This window comes from Brachyistius frenatus, unplaced genomic scaffold (assembly GCF_029030835.1).
Source record: "Brachyistius frenatus isolate BFR_SWC_R1_liver_20210118 unplaced genomic scaffold, ASM2903083v1 Contig_10, whole genome shotgun sequence".
Classification (NCBI taxonomy): Eukaryota; Metazoa; Chordata; class Actinopteri; family Embiotocidae; genus Brachyistius; species Brachyistius frenatus.
In genome coordinates this window covers 2,844,656-2,870,705 of record NW_027210609.1, presented here as the reverse complement: position 1 = coordinate 2,870,705, position 26,050 = coordinate 2,844,656, and the positions used below count along the sequence as shown (strand labels likewise).

The 26,050-nt window shown below is 38.2% G+C and overlaps 1 protein-coding gene across 1 annotated transcript; it reads left to right on the top strand.

Annotated features, from left to right (window-relative positions):
* Window positions 1-7,607: 7,607 nt before the first annotated feature.
* slc6a1b (solute carrier family 6 member 1b) lies at window positions 7,608-24,292 on the top strand. Its single transcript, XM_069690883.1, has 15 exons — window positions 7,608-7,994; window positions 9,337-9,769; window positions 10,045-10,176; window positions 10,396-10,496; window positions 10,967-11,076; window positions 11,565-11,697; window positions 12,707-12,841; window positions 13,652-13,755; window positions 14,303-14,427; window positions 14,899-15,011; window positions 15,267-15,398; window positions 18,749-18,851; window positions 19,076-19,176; window positions 19,738-19,905; window positions 21,674-24,292. The coding sequence occupies exons 2-15, from the start codon at window positions 9,523-9,525 to the stop codon at window positions 21,785-21,787; spliced, it is 1,818 nt and encodes a 605-aa protein (XP_069546984.1). The 5' UTR covers window positions 7,608-7,994; window positions 9,337-9,522; the 3' UTR covers window positions 21,788-24,292.
* The last annotated feature ends 1,758 nt before the right edge of the window (window positions 24,293-26,050 follow it).

Sequence of the window (26,050 nt, the reverse complement as noted above, 5' to 3'; positions counted from 1 at the left end):
TCTTTATTACAAATACATGAGATTTAACACAAACCAGTTGAGTGGAACATCCCAGTTATAGCTCCAACTACCGAGTCGTTCCCTGACTAGGGCGAGCTTATCTGTCACATAATTCACCTTTCTCTAGCTACACCAGCTACAAGCCAATCAAACCCAGTCATCCAACATCGAAAGGCCTCCCATTCTGTTCTGCTTTGAAGTCGTATGCGACAGAAGATTGATGTGGAACATTAATACAGGTGCACAAGCAAGAAAAATGTCCTCTGCTATAAATTATAGCATAACCACAGGCTAAAGCATATTGATATTCCCATAACAACCCACTATCCCTCTGGACAAAAGCAGCAGCTGCAGCATTATGTTTTGATTTTTAATACTATGTCAATAATTTCCCTGGTGTGTGCAGACAAAACTGATCTGATCCTGTATTGATCTGAGGCAAATATTGAATGCTGGAGTACCTATCTTTTTATTTTACTCATGTACTTGAATTTACAATGAACAGATGTGATGAATAATGTGAGAAAGATGATGAGCTGAAGAATGGATACTTTGTTTCTTAAATCATATTTATCCTTGTGATGTTTTTTTCTTTATCACTTGCTTTCTCTAGACTTTTTACTCTTCTTAGATTTACAGGGCAACAAAGTGGATTTTGTTTATGTTTTGTTACCATGGTAGATCAAATCTTTAAGCCATAACCTCAGTAAAAAAAACAAAAAAACAAACAAACTTATTTGATTAAATATTAATGAAACTATCTCAGTCTGCATATGGTTTTCAGAGTGCAAAATCTAAGTTTTACAAACAATTGATTCCATTTTTTTTTTGTCTGACTATTATATATATGTGTGGCTGTCACAGACGTGTAATTTGGTGTTTTATTTTGGCGGAGTATACGGTGGCATGACTGTTTCCTGTATTTTTGTAAGAAAAAACAGCAGTAAGAATCTGTAATAATGTGTGTTGAGTGAAATCAAATAAGATTTGTGTGTGAATAAAAGAATCACCAAATATATGCAGCTATATTTATTCTTAATTTCCACCTGTAAAACGTTGCTCATTGGCTGTAGTTTTACACAGGACTTTTGCGATGCCATACCTGAATGTGTGTGGTTAACTCACATCTCGAAATACAGCAACCTGAGAGTAATAACGTACCAGAGGTGTAAATTATCCACTTTTCCAGTTTTTGAACCAAAATTATAATTTTCACTCATAATACAGTAAAAAGGCTTTTAAATTTGCTTGGAAAACATTCACGCTAACAGATTTGTGTACACAGATTTGAGAACTCACATGCAGAATTTCATATTCACATTTCATAGCTCTCCATACTTGCAAGTATTATTGCTCCAATAATACTCTCATATAGAGCAAAGGGAATATGTTTGTATCCTTTTCCATGTGTTTTCCTTTTTTGTATTATTATAGGGAAGCCAAAGTCCACATTCAGGAGATGCACAAAATTAACTACTTATTGTTCTCTTCAGTAAAATTGTCACTAAATCTTCTGCTTCCTGTCATTATTGGAATCTCATTGGATGCCAATCGTGGAAGTAAGCATATTTAGTATCAAAGTTCAGTTCAGTTTAGCTAAACTTTGCCTGCAGGGCCTGGAGGAAAATCAATGTAGAGCATGTTACCTGAGAGAGTGCAATGCTCTTTCCATGTTAACTAAAGACCTTGCTGCAAGCAATGTTGTACTTGCGCTTTAAATATGTGGAAGCCCTGTTAGACAGGTTGCCAACATCCAGTAACAACGGAGTGGTAAAATCATATTTATTCTTGGACTGGCAACAATACAGCCAATACCTATTCATACTTATATTTCAAACACTGGAAAGAGCTTGAAGTGACTGCAGACGTGCATGTAGTTCCATTAATACCACATGTCTACAAACACAGAAGGGATCCCACTTCAAACAGCACTTAGAGTTTGCATGATCATACATTGTGGGTTGCAGGTGAATGAACAGAGGACAATTCAGTATTTTGTCACCAATGGCAGGAAAACATAAGGAATCTATAAATTATATCTCAAAACACAACAAACAAATGCAAAATGAATTGAGGCTAGATAAGTAAAACCATACAATGAAAGCTATAGTACAATGTAAAAGCGCAACCATCTACTTAGACTGCAAACTGAATTAATTAAAGCATCTAAGACTGATCCAAACTCTCCAGGCAGAGTCAAGTGAGAGTTGGCAATGAATAAACAAACGTGTAAATATGATTTAAATACCATTTTAATGACTCATTCATGAGCTCCTCCATAAGTGCATAAATAAAAGCATATTAGTGACACAAACATGGTCTCTACTCTGCCTGTTTGTTTATAGGTTTTCAAATATTTGAGTGGCTCTAGGTCCCACCACTTTGTTCAAGATTGAATTGATTCCCAGACTTTTCATATTGTGTAAATGTTCAGTTTCACATTTTTGGTTTTATGTCAAATGGAGGGATTACTATGAAATCTTTTTTTTTTTTTTTTTTTTTTTTTTTTTTATAGTTTCAGTTTTGTGACTCCCAAGTTGGCAATGATGGCCAGCCCACCGATTTTGTGTAGACTTAAACACCTGAAGAAATTATTTCTGGGAAAAGTGGTACTGATATCCCAGGCAATAAATCCTTATTGTTTTATGTTACTGACTTTTCATCTACAGCAAACAGCAGGTAATCCTTTTCCCTTTTCCAACAACAATATCATATAGATTGAATGGTACAAAATATTTTACAGACATTCGTGGTCCTACATGGTTTACCATGTAATGCTGTCAAGGATCCTCTTAATTTTCCTCTGGTGCCATTATGAGATTGACACTTGTGATTTTGGACTAATGTTTTGAAAATTATTGGATGCATTGCACAAAATTCAGAAGGCACGTACATTTTCCATCTGGATGAATTGCAATAACTTTAATGATCTCTTTATTTTTCACCAGGTGTTGCACAGCCTGTCCTTCACAAGTGGCAGCCCACTATAACATCACCAACTGCTTCGTGAACTACCGTTTTCAAGAATGAAGTCTGGCACTTGGATGTCACTATCTTGTTTTTTAGAGCCAGAAGTGACTGTAGTCGGGCAAGCTGGTAAGGAGTGAGGGGTGGACCTGATTAAGAACCCAAAAACACTACAATCACCTATACCTGGAAGTTGACTGCACCCAAGGCTTGTCAATCAAACCAGACATACCCCAAACATACCTTTCTCAAGGCCTAATAACAATTAATTAAGAATTACTTTTCAAAAGGAAAACCAGAGCACTGATCAGGAGTGAATTTATCTAACGACACGATAATGACTTGAGAGGGGGGGTTACGGACTTTGTATTTTATGAAATAAATTAATGCTTTTTTGACTAAGGGTCAATTGTAGCCAGAGGTTTGTTTGCTGCCTCTTGTGGTCATCTGTGGTATAGCACTTTAAGGCACTTCTGCATTGACTTCAACTTTCAGACCCCTCACCTGTGTTAAGTTTTTATATACAATCTATGAGTGGACCTGCGATGGCAGAAAGAAGAAGAGACAGAGCACACGTTTATCACACTGACACTCTTTAAAGGGCTGTGTCTGCAGCCGGCAACCTACTAAAACATCAGCATGTTAGTATTGTGCCTTAACTCGTCATTGTGGGCATGTCTTGTTTGTTTTTCATTTACAGTTTGGAGAAATCAGTTGGATGCCCACCGTAGGTGTCTCAGACAAAAGCAGCAGGCTGCTTCATAATGTGATTTATAATTAATGCTGAGCCTTTTCTTGTTTCAATTTTATTTTTCGGTGTTTTACAATTGTTGTATTGTTTTCTAATTGTTTTCTGTGAAAGACACAATGTGATTGCTTGGCTTGTGGAGGGTTTGGCAACTCCATTCCACTTGTGTTTTTGCTGAATAATTGGTTCCGTATTTACATATAATGATATAAAGCATTTGATATGACATATCATAGCACTGTCATCAGTCATGGAAAACAAGCGCCTCTTACTTAATTGGCCTTTTCCCCTGTGCAATGAGACGGACAAGTTACATATTCATCTGCGGCACCTTGGTAACCTTCCACAACTTGCATCACAAATGTAGTAACACATCATGACAGGGGTGTAAAACAATGTCACGGCCCATTTACAGAAAGTATATTCCTCATCACGTGTCTCCACACATCGTCACTGGCTTGACACCTCTCTGATAGTTGGACCGTGACAATAATTGACTCCTGGAAAAAAAACAACTTGAATCTACAGCCATCAGGAATGAAGACATATATCTTTGCTTTAGAATCATCCATCATTCTGGCATTATTCAACAAATCTGAAGGTTTAAAGTTTCCAATCTATTATTTTTAATGTTCACCTGTCTGTTACGGGTGATGCTGCTCTTAAAGATGTTGGCACACCAAAGTATAAACTGCTTATTTGGAACAATTTGGCTTTGCATTTTCTCTTTACCCTCCCTCACCTACTTCTACATTCCTCCCTGGCAATGTGAAGAGTGAGGGAGGCTGGGAGGGAGGCCAATATTTGTTTTACTTTGCCGCTGTGTTTTCACCCTCCCTTTTATAGAAATGCACCCTGGGTTCTTTTTGTGAATCACCCGGCAACAGACACATCACTTTGTCTCCATCTTTTCAGTGCAAGCGGAAACGTCGCGCCGAGGCTCTTCTGGAGAGGCCTAGCAGTATCCTACCTGACTGTCTTACCAATGAAGAGCCAAAACACATTCTATGGGCCTGCAGTGTGTTACACATAACTGGTCCTGACAACAATCCCTCCCTCTCTGCACCACCCGAAAAGAACCGGGCTTTTTTAGGATTAAGAGACATGGAAAAGCTACAGTACAGTGCTCTTGTTCTGTCTATCTGCCAGTATGTCTTTCTGTTTACCTCTCAGCCTTTATCTCTCTTTAACATGCGCAAACATACACATTTATTTCCATAAGCTCTAAAGTGCAAAGCCAACATACAACAATGTTGAATAAAATATTAGTTTAACCAGATAATTGAGATGCTAGCATACACGTTGTATTTAGGGGCAAACATTAAAACTGACTTGGAAAGTGTTTTCACAATTCATGCAAACCACACAGAGCTATATACTCGTCTAGTGTGATAACACCATGAGGTTGTAATGCCATGCAATTATGCTGATAACTACACACAAGTGTTATTCCAGGCTTTGGCCCTGTTTGTAGTGTCCTGTGTATTTGTAAAAGGTCAAAGCTGAAGCAGTAAAATGTTTGCTGCCAAACAGACTTCAAAGGGTAAAGACGAGTACAAAACACTGGCCCAAGGATAGTAGGGATTTATTTATTTTGTTTGCTTTTATTTGAGAATATAACATTACTGAGGGTAATATTGATGAACAAAATATTTTTATTCTGCCTGTATGAGTTTTCTTAAAGCTACAAGTCTGTTAAAAGGTGTTTTAATTCTTAGCCACACTAGCAGTTCTGTCTGTGGACAAGTTGGTTCACAGACAGATAAATCTCAACATCAATTTCATGAATTGCCATGAAACTTTGTACAGACATCCGTGGTCCCCAGGATGAATCCTAATGACTGTTGATCGCCCGACCTTCTCCCTAGCGCCACCATGAGATTGATTAAATGTCTTGGCTGCGTTTCAAACAGCTTCATTATTTAGTAAAAAATGATTTTCCGTCCATTACATTTGTCTATGACCAAATACATAAATACGTAATGACATTGAAAATATCCATCAGCCTTAAGTGTGCTATGCTAACATGCTAAACTAAGATGTTGAACATAGTAGACAATATTACCTGCTGAAAGGCATGTTTGTTTTTTCACTGTGAGCATGTCAGCATGCTGACTCTTTAATGGCATTTATTCTTAAACAGTTTGGAATATATTAGGCTTGAGCTGCATTTTGAACTACACGATCTTCCTACAACACAGATTGTGTTCTGCATAGAGAGCATCAAAATCCTCGTAGAGATACTGGAATTGAGAGGTGACATATTTAAAAAAGGCTGTGTAATTGTGCCTGTATTATAAAATCCATCTGTCATTATTATCACTGTCATCATCTGCATCACCATTTTGTCTTTCCCACATGAGCAATAATCTGCTACAGTTTCAGAGTATCGCTTTTGTCCCCAATGTCTGAGCAGTGAAACTGACAGGAGGCCAGCTGTCTGCCTGTGTGTTTGCCTGTACTCTACTCTCTATTACTACCACCTCCTTCTGTAATTACAAGCTCCAGTGCACACAAGCTTACCATCAGGTGGGGCTGGGGCCACAAGCGCAGCACCACCAGTGTGGCATTTCGAATTCCCCCCCTTGTGAGAGCTGCAGGCAAACGGGAGGCTTTTTGCACATCAGAGGTGCCTCAGCCTGCGGGCCAATCAGCCAGTTGAGATTAGAAATGATAATTTTGTTTCATATCATTAGAAGGTTAGCTCACCCCTCATTGGTTCACCATCTGGGCATTCTTTCCTTTTTTTCTCAGTAGTGTGGGTTCTCAGCCACCATATCAGCAGTGCACAGCCAACAGCATGGCGGTGAGAGACAAAAAAGAACCAGAGATGGGGGTGAACATTTTGGGCAGATGAGCACAGTGGCAAAGAGAAGAAAGCAAAAAGAGAAAAATAGGGAAGTGGTGGAAAATAAGAAAAAAAAATTGAACTTAAGCAGATGAATAGGATTTAAATGTAAAACAGACAAGAAAATACGTTATACATTATGCACTTTGGTGATATAGGCATGCGACACTACACATGATATCATCTGACATTAAAACAAAGCTGCTTTGGCATCAACATATCAAGAGTTAAAACCAAGTGTCACCCGACACGATTCAGGATCATAGATTTCATCCATTACATATCTGTTATTCAAGGTATATGTATGATTTAAATTTTTTTTTAAAAAATACCACTGGTTTAATACTGATTCATTTTCACAATTCATACTTGAACTGTTAAACCATGAGAGAGTTTAAGCCACTAGTGAGTCCCTAATGTTTTATCATGATGTGGGAGTTAGTCTGCATTAAGACTGCTCATTTGGGATATTCCACAAGGATATTTCATTTTGGAAGACAGCAGGCTAAGAAGATTAGAAGCACAGTTTTCAATTTATCTCACACACCCTGACTCCTTTTATTGGCTGGGACCCTCTTATCATGTTTTGCCAGCAGCTAGAGCAGCCATTGGCATGTTCCTCTGAATTCGCTACTCTGGAGTGGCTGCATTTGATGCAATATTAACGACTTATTTTTACCCAAAGTGTGGCCTTTTTGCACAATTTGTTTTCCATAAATCAAAGAAAATCTGGATGGATGGAAGTTTGGAGAATGAAAACATTGAATAGTTGTCACTTGAGTGTTACCATGTGCTATTAATGGCAAGTTGATGGAGTCTAGTGAAACTTTCGAAATAACTTATGGAGAAGTCAAACAAAAGATTGCATAAAATGTTAGGTAACCCATAGAGGTCTATATTACACATCATCTGGCCCTTGAGCAACTCAGAAAGGAAGAGAGAGAGAGAGAGAGAGAGAGAGAGGGGGGAAGAGAGAGAAGTTGCTGATGTAAAAAAAAAAAACTGCAGGAGTAAGGATATAAAACCTTGAGACAAGAGGATGCTCCTCTCTCATACCCGCTGCCATCTCAGTGGAGGAAATGTTGGCGTTGGGGAGGGTCGACTTTGAGGTGACATTGACGCTATGTAGATGAGTGAGGATCCTGCGCTCCATGTTACGTCCCTGCTCGCTTCAACTCAGACGGCGGCAGCTCCTTTCCCCGTCTTCTCTCCCCTCCTCTCTTTCAGCACCACTCCTTTAAGGACAGCACCTCGCTCTCAAACGCGCATTTGTCCACCATCCTCCCCCCTCAGGATCATATATTTGCTCGCTGTCGTCGGAAGCAAAGTTTTCACCTTGGTTTTACTCTGTACAAGTGCGAGGAAGTAACTTTTTATGAATTTGGATTTTCCCGTCGGGGGAAACAATCTGGCAAAGTAACGGATTTTACTGTAAGTATTCTGGTGTACAGTATGCACTTTACATAAATTCGAAAAAGATAACGTATGCGTTTGATATTACACGAGAGGACAATTGAGGAATTTGTCAGATGCGCTGAATTTGTCAATGCGCACCGATGTGCGACTGCATTTCACTTGATGGCGACAAGGACGTATCTCACGGTGCCATCAGCGTATTTTATTCCTCATTCCTGCAGCCACATGTTTCATATATGACATGTAACTGTGTGATCAGTGTAGAAAAAAAAAAGATCGTTTAATTCTTTGTTCTGGGAAAGGCAATATGTCCTGAGGGTTTGTGTCTCTCAGAGCCCACAACGTTACGTCAACCTGGAATATTGATGCAAGTTTTAATATAAACTGCATCCTTCAGTAATATAAAATATTTTTAAAGTCTTAATCTCTGAATGGAACCGTGTTCCTTATATCGTTCGTCACAATTAGGCACCAGGTTATGGAAGCGCAGAGTGCGCGCTCCGTGTTTCATCCGCGTTTCATATTTCAACGGATGTTTATTTGGTATTCTAAAAAGTTACTTAAAGATACAAATAATTATTAAACTCAGGCCCTTTATAAAAAATTTAATTTTAAATTATGTTTTTATAATTGCTCGTAGGCTGTGCATACTAATTAATTAGAAAGTAAAATAATAGAACATTGCAACTTTATCCTGTGGATATGTCATGAAAATATCTATCGGAATTGCAAACTCCAGTGAGTTATCAGCCTCTCCAGGTGATTCATTAGACATGATCATGGCGTCTGACTCGTAAATGTGTTTAATTGCTCTTCTCTTGTACCGGAGCAGTGGGAAGTGGGCCATTGAATTTAGAGCATAATGAATCAAGGACAAGAGCAGGCTCTAAATTTCTGCTAACATGTATTCTCTCCAAGCAATTAAAAGTGATTCTTATTGCATAAAAAGTCTTTATTTGATCCAGTGGGGTTCACGGGTCGTGGGGCAGATTTTTTTCCCTCCCCCTGAGGAAAAGCAATTAAAATAGACGCAACGGTGTAAAGCGATATTTTATTTTTTTAATCAATTATATTGTACTTGGCACAGGCAAACTCAATATCCATGCAAAACTGCGATCATAAATGTAATATTTTTTAAAAATATTTCAGAAAACAAGAGATTATATTTATTTGATAAAGTAAACATTATATGTCAATATCCTAAAGAATTAAGGCACAATTACGCAAATCAGTCCCCCGTTATTAAGACCTGACATTCTACTTTAGAAAATCATAAGTATATCTGCATATGGAACATCCAATTTAGGTATTCATTTTTTTTCTGTGAAAGTCTGACTCTTTGTATTTCTGTTTTCAGGATCGCTGGACGGTTGCTAAGGTACCACCGCTTCTGCTCCTATCTCACAGTGTCCCGTTTATTCGTCTTTGCTCAGCTCGTCTCTGGGACCTGGGAATACTGGACGGATAAGCTGCTGTCTGCCTGGACCGCTGTTGTAACCCCCTCCTCTCCGCTGGTCAGGACTATACGAGACACACCGTGACCATGGCTACCAACGGGACCAAAACCTCGGACGGACACGTCTTAACGGAGACGGTGAATGACGCGCCCACCACCACGCCAAACGACAAACCCAAAACCTTGGTGGTGAAAGTGCAGAAGACGAAAACGGACATACCCGAGAGAGAAACGTGGGGTGGGAGATTTGACTTTCTTCTCTCTTGTGTTGGATACGCAATCGGACTCGGAAATGTCTGGAGATTTCCTTACTTATGTGGAAAAAACGGCGGAGGTAATATGGAATTCTTCGCAATTTTCACGTTATCCACACACCAAAAGGAGTCCAAAGATCTCGACACCAAAACCTGACCGTTTGGCTCCCGGAGATTTTTTAACCAAAACAGATCTTATCATATTTCCCCCATCATAGCTGTGCATAACTGCGCACAAGCTTGTACCTGTGGGTTGATCTGGGGCACAATCTGAAACAAAATATTTTATTCGATTATGTTGAATATTAATAGTACATCGTCATTTACACACCTTTACTTCTCACCTCTCATTCAGGGGCCTTCTTGATTCCCTACTTTTTGACCCTCATATTTGCTGGCATGCCCCTGTTCTTTCTGGAGACGGCTCTTGGTCAGTACACTTCTATTGGAGGTCTTGGAGTGTGGAAACTGGCCCCAATGTTCAAAGGTAAAATAGACATTTACGTTCTTATTAAGCCCTAAACTATGCTTTTTCATGGTAACTGGCTGCTGAAGGCCAGGATGAAAAAGAAAAAGGCAAAGTCGGAGATTGGGGCTCTAACAGAGAGCCATGAATGACCAAAGCTTTCAAACCTTTCTTACATATAATCTCATTCTAGCTTTATTTCAGCACAGTTTAACATCCCTGTATTCTTGGTTGTTTCAGGTGTGGGTCTGGCTGCAGCCGTTCTGTCCTTTTGGCTCAATATCTATTACATTGTTATAATTTCCTGGGCTCTTTACTATCTGTACAACTCCTTCACTGCTGTGAGTATTTGTTATTTAAAGTTATTTAAGTTGTTCCTTAAATTATTTTTTTTAATGATGGGACATACCTTTTGAAAATTCAGGGGTTTACATTCCTTACAGATTTTTTTTTCCACACAAGGCACAGTTTTTTTCTTGTTTTTTTCTTGTATTTTTACTTGGTAATCCTTTAGTTATGTGGCAGGTTCTGTTTGCCAGCATCTCTTATATAAGGCTACACAGGTCTTAACAGAGTATGACATTTATTACTTCCTTTCCCACATAATTAGCGCCTTACACAAGGTATTGATAAATGCATTTGGCGATGAGGCATTCACTCCTCTGAGAAAACCATGAAATCTCAATGTCCCGAGTGAGTATCATGGTTCTTGGCTGCTCGACAGCCAGAGAGAATGGGACCCGGCAGTGGGAGAGTAGTCCAAGTAAAAAGAGCTGTCTGTGTGTGTGTGTTTTTTTTCTTTAATTTTCAGGACCTGCCATGGCAGACTTGTGGCAATCCCTGGAACACAGATCGCTGCTACACCAACTACAGCATCCCAGACACCAGAAACCTCACCAGCGCTGTGGTGGAGTTCTGGGAGTAAGCTGGATATCTGAGTCTGTTTAGATCACAAGGATACTGCTATGTTGTGAACAGATTTTAGCAACGCACGAAAGGTCATCTTCCCTGCTGAGCATGATGAAGGGTCAAATCCGGGGTCAGAGTCAGATATATATTTATTTGCATATGATGATCCAATGGCTCACTAAATGCTTTAATAGCCATCTACCCAAGGACACCACTAGAAGAGGGAAAATGTGCACACTAAATAAATGGCCTAAAACAAGCTAAAGAAAAAACAATGAAAAAAATAGCATGTAGATATGTGTGCATACAAGCATGCCTTTCCCCTGACTGTGATGCCGTTAAAAAGCTTCAGGGGTGAAAAAAGAGAGCCATGGAGAGGCTCATTGTTCATATCCAGACACGTGTATGCATGCTTTTGCAAGCACACATGCATGCTGCATGTATGAGATCAAAGATGCCCTTGTGTGTTGTAATAAGTCCACCTTACCACTTTCCTGCAGACGGAACATGCACCAGATGACCGACGGTCTGGAAAAGCCTGGTGAGCTCAGGATCCCACTGGCTATCACACTTGCCATTGCATGGGTGCTCGTCTATTTCTGTATCTGGAAGGGGGTCAGCTGGACTGGCAAAGTAAGTACAAGAGGAGGACAAAGACATGAACAACTGAAAAACAAAATTTGCTGTGAATTTTAGACCTAAGATGAACTGCTCAAGGTCATACAACTGGCACAATGACACATTGGACTATTGTTCAAAGAAAGTGATTTGTGATTACGTAACTGCCCGTAATCCTTAATTTTCATTTTTAATTTATTTAATTTCATACTAGTGTAGGATAAGATCACATTTAACATTAAGATGGAACCTTTTATTAGTTTAATAATGTTTACTGTCATGAAATATTTGAAAATATTCAAACAGTTTATTTAGATGATAGTGACACACTAAACACAGCATATGCCTCTGCAGTATTTTAAAGGCAATTTCCCTTTAATCCAAAGCACCCAGTGTACTATGAGTACCTACATTTTCCACAATGGGAAACATCCTACATTTGGCGGCTTTAGAGCCATCGTCTGCCCACTCAGCTACAAAATAACTACTTTATTTGTGATTTGCCTTTATCTGCTTTTTATATTAATTTCTGTTTGTTTGTCTGTGTGCCAAAGGGAGTTTAGATGATTTCACAACTTTTACACCAGAGTCAATTACAGAGCCTCTGCTGCTTCATTTCTTATTCACTAGATTTTTTTTATTATTATTATTATTATTATTTTTTTTTTATCATGAATGACATAGATAGTGTTGACTTTGATAGCCCAGGGCAAAATTATTTCAGATATGGAGGGAAATACTGCACTGGGAGTGTGCTAGACCCTGCCATTCTGGGGTAATCTTGCCTCTGGGGAATAGCTGACTAGGGCACTGTGCTGTGCTGTGGGGGCACTGCCACCGCAACATAGTGAGTTGATGAGTTGAACAACTTTGCAGGTTTTTTTTTCTACTGTTTTATTGCCTCAGGACAAAACAATCCAAGTGTAATAATTCTAACTAGCTGTTAGCTATGGCTTAGTAAAACAATATATGTATATATGTATATGTATATATATGTATATAACAATGACTTTGTGTCTCACAGGTGGTGTACTTCTCAGCCACATACCCTTACTTTATGCTGTTCATACTGTTTTGCCGTGGCGTCTCTCTACCTGGTGCCATGGATGGAATCCGCTTCTATATCACACCAGACTTTGAAAAACTTAAGCAATCTGAGGTATGCTCTCTGCTCTCCCTTTCTGTTTTTGTTCAGGAGTGCATGTAACTATTTATTAACCACCAAAATAAAAGTAGTCCTAGAGGATAAACTGAGCGCAGAAGGATTTGTTTTGTTTTTTGGGGGGTAAAGTTACACAGGCTGTTTACAGGATATGGTAATGTCATTGCAGAGGTCTCTCACTGTACCTGCATCTAAATCTTTTTGGAGTACTGTAATTAGACATTAAGATTTGTACAGTGCTCAATCGAATCCAGATAAATCCTTAGTGAGTGCACAGCATTAACATTTACATCCACAGATAATGTCATTAACAAACACTGTTAATTTACCAAATAGTAAAGAGGATTTCTACTAGCTTTAAGGTGCAAAACATCACTACTGTCTAGTTTACAAATATATTTTTCCTTGAGCTGCACTTTTCCACAATATGTTATGTTAGGTGTAAATCTGTTCAAATGGAGAAGACGAGGTCAGATTTGAATGGGATACAAGGGAATGAGACTGGATCAGATAGGACAAGTTGTAACAAAAAACAATTTGGCATTACAGATTGCTGGAACCAGTATTTTTTTTTCCTGTTCCTGTCTTTTGATCAAAGGTTTAGAAGAAGCAAGATAGAGTTATGCAAATGCTTTAATCAGTCCAGCCACGTATACAGGCTTAAATTAGCAAAAGAAGTCAGATAAGCATTTAATTCAAATTAATCCTGGTCATTTTGAAAAAGAAAAAAAAAATCCTATTAAGCATAGATTTTGCCCAAGCTATGTGTTTACACCTACTTAAACACAATTTTCTAATGATTTTCAGGTGTGGCTAGATGCTGCCACTCAGATCTTCTTTTCCTACGGGCTCGGGTTAGGCTCCCTGATCGCTCTCGGCAGCTACAATCCCTTCAATAACAATGTGTACAGGTAGGTGGATTAAAATATGTTGCATTTCAGATTCCTTTACCACATTTAACAAAACAATGTTCAGATGAAATTTAACTGTGTAGCACTGGTCAGGATCTCTTTTCGAGTGGAGACTGTGCGGACGTCTCCTCCTGGGAGTATTTTTGGTTTTCGTGACAACATAGTGTCTGCTTTACTTTCTATTTTGGGATTATTTGAGCCTGCAGTTGTATCAGGCATTATTTTGTCTCTACCCTGTGTTTTACACTCATATACAGACATTTGGTGTGCCACAGCTACTGTCACCTTGTAGAGTAAATACTGATCAGCATCCTAACTCTATCTATCTGTGGCTCTAACTATTGTAAATTATTAGCACTCACTGCCATTTTAAAAGAGTAGGTCAATATAAATGTATTCAGCTGCTGTGCTACTGCACAATGCAAAATGGCTTTCCACCTTTCCCTTCCCTTCCCCCTTCGTTGGCTCTCGACAATGTGTGACGGGTTGATAAGGAATTGATATAGGCGTGACAATGGCTGCCTTGTGCTTTGTCTCTCCCCTACAGAGATTCTATCATTGTCTGCTGCGTCAACTCGTTCACCAGTATGTTCGCTGGCTTTGTCATCTTCTCCATCGTGGGATTCATGGCCAATGTAACAAAAAGACCCATCGCTGATGTGGCAGCCTCAGGTAATTGCAATCAATGTTGAAACTCAATAGTGACAATAGTCGCAAGCAAGAGATGCGAATAGTACAAAAACTGTATTCAACTCTTCCAGTCAGAAAAAAGGGAAAAGAAGCTTTTCTTTGGCATTTAATCTAAATTCAGATTTTGGGGTTTATTAGATGGGAAAAATGATTTGTCATTTTGCAAAACTCTGTGTCCTTTGCAAATACTCAACTATAATGTGTCGCACACTTTTTTCTCTCAAGGACACTTTGGACTTAAATTCTCTGCAGCCTCTTCTTGTTTTATTCCGTATTACAGTTTTGTTGCTATAATAGCTTAGTATATACACTAAATTGGCAGACTCTATATTTCAAATGAACTTGACATTTCATTTTTTTGACTAATTTTGTTGTAACTGCACAACTCATGTTTTATAAGTGTCCCACTGTAAATAAGAAATCACAGGTTCTGTAATATTTGTGTTTTATCAGGACCTGGCTTGGCGTTTTTGGCGTATCCTGAGGCCGTCACCCAGCTGCCTGTCTCTCCACTCTGGGCAATACTCTTTTTCTCCATGCTGCTGATGCTGGGAATCGACAGCCAGGTAAACATAATTGGTGGTTTTTGAAGCATAGCTTTTTGAAACTTTAATGAAGAATGATTGCAACATCTAAACCCAGGATTTTATTGTTTCTGGTTGGATAGCTTCAAAGTGTGTCAGAACAATGGTTTAACTGTAACGTACTGTAATATGTCTGGCCATTACACTTTCACTCATGTCCTAAACCTTAGCTGTGTTTTCTTGTGACAGCTAAGTATTACGTAACACAGTTTTGACATGACTCTGCACTCTCCCCAGTTCTGCACCGTGGAAGGCTTCATAACTGCACTGGTTGATGAATTCCCTCACGTCCTCCGAAAGCGTAGAGAGATCTTCATTGCAGTTGTTTGCCTTGTTTCTTATATCATTGGCCTGTCCAACATCACACAGGTAAATATGATAATGTACCGGCTCTCAGAGACGTTGCTGGGTAGTTATTTCATGATCACTAAAAACAACCTGACTGACTAACAAGGTTTATATCAGTTGCCAATTTCAGCTCAATATTGTTGCTTTATTTGTTTGGTTCATCCTTTTGATTTTAGCTTTTGCCACAGGATAATTAAATTTTCCCACGGGACAGTGGTGGTTAGACCGGAGCAGCTGACCCAGTAACCTGTAAGATTGTTAACTCAGCTTGCCAAGTGGCCTTCTTGTGGAATCCAAAGAGGATCTAAGTAAACAGGTCATGGGGTCATACTCCTGAGACTGTAGTTCCTTGCCAACCAGGTTTAGGTCATTTAGCATTATCATCGTCTGCAAACATGAAACAAGATGTAAAAGGTTCACAGCCATGATTTTAATTATTTTCCCTTTCATGGCTGAGCGAAACAATTACAGTGTTATTATATTTGTACTGGTCCAATTGTCCAACACTGCCAGATGTCTCAACACATATTGCCAGATTGTCATGCAGCCATGTCATGTAGGTTCCCTTTGATATCAAATTATTTTGGAAACCTCCCTTAAATACTATTTTCAAAATGGTTCCTTGAGAAAAAATGTACTTCACTTTATGACGTGTTATGTCTAACTGCTACATTTTTGCAAAATATGCAGTGATTACTCAAGGAGGATGAATCCCTATGTTTTCATTGATCCCTGACCTTTCTGTTAGCGCTGACATTACCTTCCATTCATTAAAGTAGTATAAATGAGTCTGAACTAGCCTTGTATTACCATACCCAAATTCACGGCATGAATATGATTTGCCCATGCTTTATTGAGGACTGAGGATTCAGTTGTTGCATCCTAATGGCCATAGACTTTGGGTCAAATATGAAACTATTTTAGCAGCCTTTAACGAAACAGAATTGACCGCCATATAACATGTTTTCTGGGGGGGGCTAAGCTAAGTTTAACAGTAGATTGCCACAAATTTTACACATGTTCAAGCTCCTAAGAGAATAAACATTTTAGTACAGTTAATGAGCTTCTGAAATGTGATGTTTGCGCCCAGAATATCTGCTGATTTAATTTACCCAGTAAATGAATGCTCTCAAAGAAAAACAACCTTTTGATTCTTTTGAAATGTATCTATAATGATACACTCAGGACTAGCACAAACACAATAAACCAGCTTCATAACTGGTGGAGCTGCACCAGTACCAAAATCATCAGTATATTTTTCTGCTTTCATCACCAACTTAATTTTTTTATCCACAGCCAATATAGTGAGTGTGCAAGTCTAAATTTTCTAGATGCAGATGCACACAATTATATTTTAATCCTATTCCTATTTATGTAGTCTGTTTTAACCTGATTATGATTGTAATTAAAGATGCTATATAAGTAAGTAAGTCCCATCTCGTAATATAACTGTGTACCTCAAGAGGCAATAGTGAGTCACTATGACGTCCAGTCTGCGCTCAGAAAGGCTTTCGTAGTTTCAGCATTAAGGGTTTTATAAGTTAACGCCACATGGCAAATGTTAGCAACAGATGTTTGCTTACCAGTGTAGAAGGAACTTTGTGAGCTCAGAATCAAACTTAATTTTTTTACAGTTTGACAAAAGGTATCTCCAAAGCTAGAAAGGATTGCCAAAATGAACTCTTGGTTTGCCTCCGTTTCTATCACTTCTTGTTTTGCTGCCAAACATTGCTTCTTGTCTGTAGTGGACAATTTTTTTTTCCTAGGATGGTGAAGGCATTATCCGCCCTACTCTGCTTCTTATTAGCTAGCAGTGGTTGCCTTTGTTGGTGTGGTACTCAAAGTTTAGGCATGAAGAGGGAAAATTGATTTGGGTAAGCTAATCAGAGGCAGAGTAGAACAGGCCATGCCTTGGCCTTCCTGGGAAAAAATAATATTGCCCAGGAATGGATAATAGTTGTGATGATAATGGTCGCTCATCAAAGGCTTCAGCCTACGTTATGTTAACTATTCCTTTCAATTATATGCAAGGATGACGATGTCATCGTCTTTTGTTTCACTGAGGTCAGACTGGATTCTACAGTGACTCACTATTGCATCTTTAGGTACCAAGTGGTATTACAAGATGAGACAGGCTTGCTGGTTAGCAACATATCTGCAACACAAGATGTCTTCGACAGTGTCAAAACTATAATTTTTTCACAGTCTGTTGTTAAATTTAGTTCATGTTTGAATGTTTTAAAATAAAATGCTCTGATTTAGCACTTTTAAGATGGGCGTTATAGTTTACTAGAGAAACATCTGTCATGGTCATTAGCATTCTACAATGATGCTATTTAACAACTAAATTTGTTTTGTGAATATGTATATGAATGAGAATGTTTGAATACATGTTTTGATCTACTGTTATTTACAAACGTTTATATACATTTTCACTTATGGGACATTGTCAACTACTAAACTAAAGTCGAATCTAATGATTGTCCTTTATTTTAGGATTAAGCTCTCATTATCATGTCCTGCTTATTGACATAAATTCAATAATTTCTCTGAGCTAACATGCTAACTGAACCATATTTTAAGGTTAGCATGAACTTTCCTTTTTTTAGGCCATTTTAGGGAATTTAAAGAATTTCTCAATTTTTATAACACCGCCCATTCAATTACTACTGCCAAGATTTTTATGATTTTTTTTTTTTTAGCAGACATTCCCGTTTTAAACATTTTACAGTTGCAGCCATGCAAACCAATCATTGACAATCTAAAGTCCAATTAGTTTTGAGTTAGCAAGTTAGAAAAAAGTACAGTAGCTAAAAGATCTTACTGTCTGTCTACTTGGGGATAAAAATGACAAAAACGCCACAGGCCAAGGTCATGCTTAACAGCGAGATATTAAGACCTAGCATTGTTCCTCTACTCCTGCCACACTGGATTCCCGTCATGCTACATGCACAGAATAAGGAACTTACCCTAATTGCTGTTCTGGGCAGTAGAAAGTATCAGGCTTCGCAGAGTACAAAGGGACGAACTCCAACAGGTCCTCTTGAGCTGGTCCCCAGACTTGATAGGCGAAAGAGACTGGAGACTAGCAGAGTTTCAAACACACATTTGATCTACAGTGGTCTTATATGCACCGCGTAATCGTAGTTACTTAGCTTCTTCAAGAAAGCCACTAATGTCCTCACCAATGAGACATCACTAACCCGCACCAGCCACAGTCGCTGGTGCTCTCGCTCTAGATGTCATTCCACTTGACCAGTTTAGTAGTGTCCTGCACATGCATATAATTGCCTCTTCTAAGTTTTCTTCCTTCGCCCTCATCTATCTTATCATCCTCTTTTCTCTTGTTTTTTTCTTTGCTTCATTTGCAGGGTGGACTGTATGTGTTTAAGCTATTTGACTACTACTCTGCTAGTGGAATGTGCCTGCTTTTCCTGGTCTTCTTTGAGTGCATCTCAATTTCATGGTTCTATGGTAAGCAACACTCACTGTATGTCTCAGTAATATTCATATGGATATTTTTCTAGAGACTAATAATCTAAGTCTAATAATAACTGGCAACATGCTGGGAGCTAAAATCTCTAACATCTATAAGTCAGATGAGAAACATTGCTGATTTTATGAATTACGGACTGAATCTACAATCCTACAAAACAACAACAAAAACAGTTGTCATAATGCTTGTTTTCTGGTTTCAGGTGTAAACAAATTCTATGACAATATTGAGGAAATGGTCGGCTACAGGCCCTGTCTGTGGTGGAAGGCCTGCTGGGTCGTTTTCACTCCGCTCATTGTGGCTGTAAGTGTTATCTGTGGGTAACATATGTGCTGTAACCAACAATCTACCACACACCAACAGGGAAAAAAATAGTCCTTCAAGGTCAATTTGGGCTTAAGAGTTCCCATGTGAATGCACTACATATATATTAGAAAAGACTGTTATCGACCTTGTAGGCAAAACAAAGCTTTCCCAATCTCTTTAGTTTAGCTAGATGGTTGCATAGCCATCTAATTAATTTTACTGACACTTGATTTAATGCTTTGCTTTAGTAAAGGTTGATGCAAACAAGGTTGATGCAAACAAGGTTGATGCTTGACACCTACCATTTGCAATACAAGCATTTTCAGTTTGGCAACATCATTTAATATTTCAACCGTGGCTGTTGTGGCCAAACACAATCAAACCAAAGTTTCATTGTAAATTTTTCCTCATCTGGTGGCTAGACTTCCGAATATGTTACTGAAATGTCACTATAGGTGGTTCATGTTCAATGTTGTGCAGTTCTGCTGGCTTTCAAAATGTCTGTGAGCAAAATGATGAATATGCTGAGATTTCTTCTCTTGTCCCTCTTGTGTCCAGGGAGTGTTCTTGTTTAGTGCAGTGCAGATGGTTCCCCTCACTTTGGGCGACTATGTGTTCCCAGCCTGGGGTCAGGGGGTCGGCTGGTTAATGGCCCTCTCCTCCATGATTCTCATCCCTGGCTACATGGGCTACATGTTCCTCACACTCAAAGGCACATACAAAGAGGTAAGAAAGTATAATCATAGATACAGTATTAATGTTTACCTATTTTTAGCTATATTTGTTCAGAAGTAAGAAATACTTGCCTTGTAGTGCAAAAATGATTAAAAAAAAATTCTTATAAAGAACGCAAGGGACACGACCAGATGCCTAAATACGCGTAAAGGAAATTTGGACTTTTCCAATTATATCCTGGTATATAAATAATAAGAGTGTATTGGAGACAGGTAGCTACAGATTTTCCAGAACATATGCATGAGTGTACCCACCTCTGAGCATTTCACACATATTAGGTTTGAATTTTAATCTGCAGTCCACAGCCAGGCACGGCATGATGAGACTTTATAGTGGATTACTTGGTCTGCAACATTTTTTGGCTCAAGCCAAACTGTTATTACTGACTGTATAGAGGACCCAATTCAACCCTGGAACATAATGGTGCATTTGTGTGAGAAAACTGTAATGTAAATGGACAGACAAGCCAGGCTTGAGGATTTTACAGAAAATATCCATTTTAACCATGTAGGGACACTTTAATGAACGTTTAAATTAATCACAAATGCAGTCTTGTTTCCCAGAATATATGACCATATAATCGATATTATCTTCATTTACATCTAAAGCATTTTCATAAAGGCTGGCTTTGAAAGTAGTACCGGACATTTTAATTTTAAATTAAATTAGTAATTTAACAGCCAAAAGACACTCCACACTGGCTGTGAAAACACTGAGCTTAGCCCAATGTGATTTTGTCCTGCACATTAAAACTGAACTCTGTCAATGTAATTCAATGGTTTTGTAATGAGAAAACACACAGGCATGCTGGGTAAAGGCAGAACAAATTGCCATGAAGAGTAGAGCAACAATAAAAGGATTAGTAAAGCAGAATTTCTAATTAGCACTGTTAAACAATTTTTGATGGCTTTTGGCTATAACAGGCAGTTCTCAGTGAATTACATGCATTTATATGCAGCACAATGGTGCACTGCATTTTTATTGACCTGATGATCCTAATAAATTGCAGATAATACCCTTCCCGACACACCATTTACATTAAGAGCTTTTTGATTTGCAGTCATCCAAAATGCACAGAATAATAGGGTTTATATCTTTACGTTCCCTCGTGACAGATATAGCTTTATAGCCGCCGCTGGCAGAATAAATGGGCCATAATTGCAGGCAGTGTAGCGAGACTATCAGAGGCGATGTGCAGGTGTCAGATCCTGCAGTACCAGCTGATGACTGATTGTCTAATTGTAGCAATCAGCCAGCTGATTAGTGCTCTGCACCCAGGCATGCGCTCAGTTTCAAAAACACTCCATAAAAATGCCTGCTGCAGACCCCCCATCCAACACTATCCTGAGTTTGGAAGATTCACTAAGTTTTGATTTATTTTGTGGGCTTAGTAAATTTGGCCAACGGAAGCTTAGTTATTGTCAATAGTAGCTTTTATTTTTCTTAAGCTGTATTACTTATATGGCCTCGTTTCATGTTGTAAAAAGGCACAAATGTCTCCCCCGATAATGACTTGTGGAGGAATGTTTACACTCAGAGCCTGAGGCCATACATTCATCCAGCTCACAGCTGTGTAGCTGGTCTGTTTGGTTAGAGCTTACAGTTTTGATCATGAACTTTCCAGCTGGTTAGTCCTCACTAATAGTATATTCGTATGCATATTCTTATGCTATTAGAGACAGTTTATTGTTGTAATTTCAACACGATCAGTCAATTTTCAGCTGTGTAATATCAGGTATGTTACTAATCCTCTTCTCAGCGTCTGCGAGTGATGATCAAGCCTTTGGCATCGGTGAAGGCTCAGGAAAACGGCCCGGACCAGCAGACAGAAAACCAGAATCAGAACCCTGCCAATGAGGAAGCCTACATCTAAAAAGTTCTGCCTGTCCCTCTGTCTCAACAGCCAGGTTGGCGCTCCACTACAGAAGAAACGTAATCAAGGTTGGGAACAACCACTAGACTTCTATGTCTGCTTTTATTCACCTACCTCCTGGGGACACGTGAAACCAACCTGATTACACCGTTATTTTTAGGGGTTTTTCTGTTTGTTTATTTGTATAATACAGAGTTATGAAACTTATGAAGAAAAACAAATTACCCAGCAAAGTTGTTGTGATATTATGAATTTCATTATGCAAAAAAGTTAGTCTTGTTAGAAAAGGAAATGTGACTTAGGCAATTACTGTATATTGCATATATATAATTTAAATTTGGAGGCTCAAATTGATTCAATAGTATTGTGTTTTGAAGATATAAATTAATCTACTAAACTCCAATTACTGTACAAAGAAAAACATTGGTAAAATGCATTTTGCTTGTACATTAAATAAATACCTAAAAATATTTGCAGTATAGAAGGTGAAAAAAAAAATGCAATTTTAAAGTTTGTGAAGTGAAAATTGAATATTGATCAATTTAAGGCAAAGGCAATATGGGAATGTGCAACAGGTAAGGCCAAATCTGTTTGTATGTGTAAAATATAATTTATCCAGACTATCACTCCCCTGCAGAATCCTGCACTTTGTCTGAAATGTTTACCGTCCATGTCTGGGGCTCCATTTGAAAAGCACAAGTACAGTATGGAATCTTGAAGGGTCCAATTCCTTTTGGCATGATTGAAACCTGTGACAACAGCAAAAATAACTTAAATAGGATACATAGCGAGAGACTGTTATAATTGTTTCTTTTTTTTCTAAAGAACAATAACTTTGTATGTTGTCTGAATCTTTTTTGTAGAATCATTTTTAGATCATTTTCTATATGTGAGAGTGAGAAGGACCAAAATCATGCTCTAGTTTGAAAGATTGGTGCAAACATTTGACCCACTGACTATATATGGATTAAATCAAGCCTCCCCTTTTGACTCTATATAGAGCAATAGCATCTGTCTACAAGCACAATTTGAATCTGTAAACTATCACCTCTAATATTGAAGGTGTAGTCATTACAGAAATCCGACATTTGCACTGTGCACACTGCAATACCACTTGAGAGCGATTATTTAGAAAATGGAGATATTCCTTCGACTGACAACCAGTTAAGTGGAAAGAAAGCAACTTGTTTTGCAATAAGCCAATGCTAATTCAGATTTACATTTTAAACTGTGAGAGCGAATAAGCTGCAGTGGCTGCTGTGTTGCATTGGAGACTGTAAGATGGATTTCTATGACAGCTATCACTCTTCTGGCTGGAATCGTTTACCTGTATATCTGTTTAGTAACCCACTGCTCAGGAACAAAGGTGGACGTGACCAAATTCTCTCAGATACAACCATGACACACTGAAACAATGAATGCTGTATTTAAAAAAAAAAAAAAAGCCTCTATAATCAAATTTATCCCATAAATTCGATATGCTAACTTAAACAGCAACAAAACATGAAGAAACAAATCAGAATAAAGACTCAGTATATACTTGGGCACATTCAAAAGCTGATCCAAATTGTTGCCTCTTTTCTTTCATTAATTTCTTTCAGTGTATATCAACTGTTATGGCCTTCACTCAGTCATTTTAGTAGAAGCCATGATGTGTTCCTAATATATGGAGAGTGCAGATTTCCAGTATTAGACTCGGGGAGAGAAACTTTGGCTCTGTCAGAGAAGAAAGCTGGCAAAAGCACTGTTAAAACAACTGGACGTAGCCAGATGCTATATAGGCCAACACCAATGAAACTACTCCTTTTCTTAGGATAAATAAGAAACTATTATTACATATCAAGTTTGCTCTACATTATAAAAACATATGTAGATGCTGACTTTGTGACAGACCGCAGATATCACTGTATTACTATGATGAAGGATCAAGAGAATTTGCTTCTGTGGCAGCTACATGCGACAGGAATCAGGTTGAATCAGTCCCATTTTTTTCTTTTATTTATGTTTTTTTTTTTTCAAAGATATGTGAATTAAAATGTGCAATGACAAAAGGGTTCCGTGAATTTTGTATAAAGTTACCATACTACAGTTTTCTCTCTTGAATGATGTTGTAAACTGGACTGTGTAATACATGTATCTGTGAATGTCCGTACAACCTGAGTTTTTCTTTCGTTTTGTCTAAATGTTGAACAAAAAAAAAGTGATATTATTTGCTGTTTTCTGCAATAATACTATCTCAGAAACTAAAGCACATATCTCTCTCAACTGTAAAAATTATGACAATAACAGAATAGAGTAATAATAAAGATGATGATAATCATAATGTAATAGAAATGTCTAGTCAAAGAATATTGTTTTGTATATTTCTAGCTGTTTCATGGGCCTAATGTAAAATATTCTATGTAAAAAAAAATATATAATAATGTCTTTAGATGGTGTTATATGAAAAAGCATGATTGCAATATATGTTATCTGCAAAAATAAATAAAGACCTATAGATTATAATGTTTGCATCATGTAGTCTTTCTACCAGAAGAGAAGGCACAATATTTTGGAAGAACTTGTGGCAATTCCTTTTTAAATACATACAAAAATGAATTTTGTATAAGTCAGTGTAGAAAATCATAGTAGGTTAATTGTGGAAAGTAAAAAAAATGACTTTTAAAGGCTACAAGCCCCAGCATGAAAGGTATGCTAATACTTTATATGTTGCATAAGTGGAAATGAATATGTAATCAGCTCCACTGCCAGAAAAGATGTTCACAGCAAACTTAGCTGATAGTTTCTGACAAAATGGTTCTTGCCACAGCAATATCCTTATGACACCTGCAGTGAGAGCTGTGCCATCACAGACACTATAGCTGTGCTGGCTGACAGCCAATCTCGCCCAGTCACAATGCAACATCCATCTCACTGCTGTTCTGCAGTAGTTAGCCTACATCCGCTCTAATCCAAATCGCCACCAAATCATCAAAAACTGCAGAGAGAGAGAAGCACAGAATGTGTAGGTATCTAATTATAAAGAATTTATGAACTGGGAACAGTAAAACAAAGGGGAAGGGCAAAAGATTAAAATTAGATAACAAATTCCATCTCACAGTATGCTGGGCTTTGTTTTTCTCAACATAAAACTTTGCTTTTTTTTACATTACACTTGTTAACAGTGCGATCACACTTCTTACAGTTTTCTGAAACTTTCAGTATTCGTTGTTGAAGATGTTTGTGTTTTGCAATGTTGCGGTTTTGGTTTTGGTTGTCAGAGGTCAAATGCTTCAAACTAATTTTCAGATTATCTAAAAACATCCCCCTTTCCAACAGTTTGCAGCAGGCTACAACATTATTTTTTAAATTACAAAAATAGACAGTACAAAAATGATTTGGCCAGATGGGCAGAGGTAAGAGAGAAGGCCAGGTTTCAAATTCTCTCTCAAATCCCTTTTTTCATATAAATGACACATGTCTTGCAGGAGGCAGTGGGATCAAGGACGATTCCAAAATATAATACAACAAGCTTTAAGACTGATTCGCCAAGGCTAAAAAGAGAGTACTCCAGCAACTGAAAAGGAACCAACTTACTTGTTCTGTACAGCCAGCTCGGATGCTTCAGCAGGCTTTTTTTGACACCTTTGATTGCAGCCACCCAGAGCAGGATTATTTTTGAAGCAAACTGCCTTTATACTCAGATCACATAGGTGGATGCTGAAGTTGAAGTGGTGCAGCAGTAGTGGCATCAATTGACTGAAACAGATAGAGAAGAGTTTTCACGTGAGCAGGGCAGTAGCAGGCCTGGCAAATCAAAAGACTGAGCAGAGAATTGATGGCTTAAAAACATGTCCCAACACAAACCTGCGTTGGATATATGATGCAGCAGATATTATTTGTCATGTAAGAGTAGCAACAAATTATAATGATCTTCCTGATCTAGCTCACAGTCTCTGCTTGACTTTTGTTGGCATATTCACGTGGAACAGATTATTATGTAAATACAGTACATATATGTAGAGTTTGTGATCTTGGCTTGGACACATCATTCCTTGCAAACATATACAAGTGATAATGCTAATAACACGCCTTCAAAAACCATATTAGACATGGAGCGAAACTCCAGATATTATGTGAAATCTTCTGAATGTGTGCTTGCAGCTTAGTCATTGCAGTTATTTCCCTGAGTAAATACTTCACATGCATAGTGATCACTGGTGCTGGTGCCTGGCTCAAATCTACTTTTAGTCTCAGATACCAGCCTCTATTTTGCCATTTCCT

What these genes read in the sequence shown, in the direction of transcription:
- slc6a1b (XM_069690883.1), top strand. Translation starts at nt 9,523, where the DNA reads ATGGCTACCAACGGGACCAAAACCTCGGACGGACACGTCTTAACGGAG. An exon ending in GGGTCAGCTGGACTGGCAAA is followed by an intron (nt 11,698 to 12,706) that starts GTAAGTACAAGA and finishes TGTGTCTCACAG; the next exon opens with GTGGTGTACTTCTCAGCCAC. An exon ending in TTCAATAACAATGTGTACAG is followed by an intron (nt 13,756 to 14,302) that starts GTAGGTGGATTA and finishes TCTCCCCTACAG; the next exon opens with AGATTCTATCATTGTCTGCT.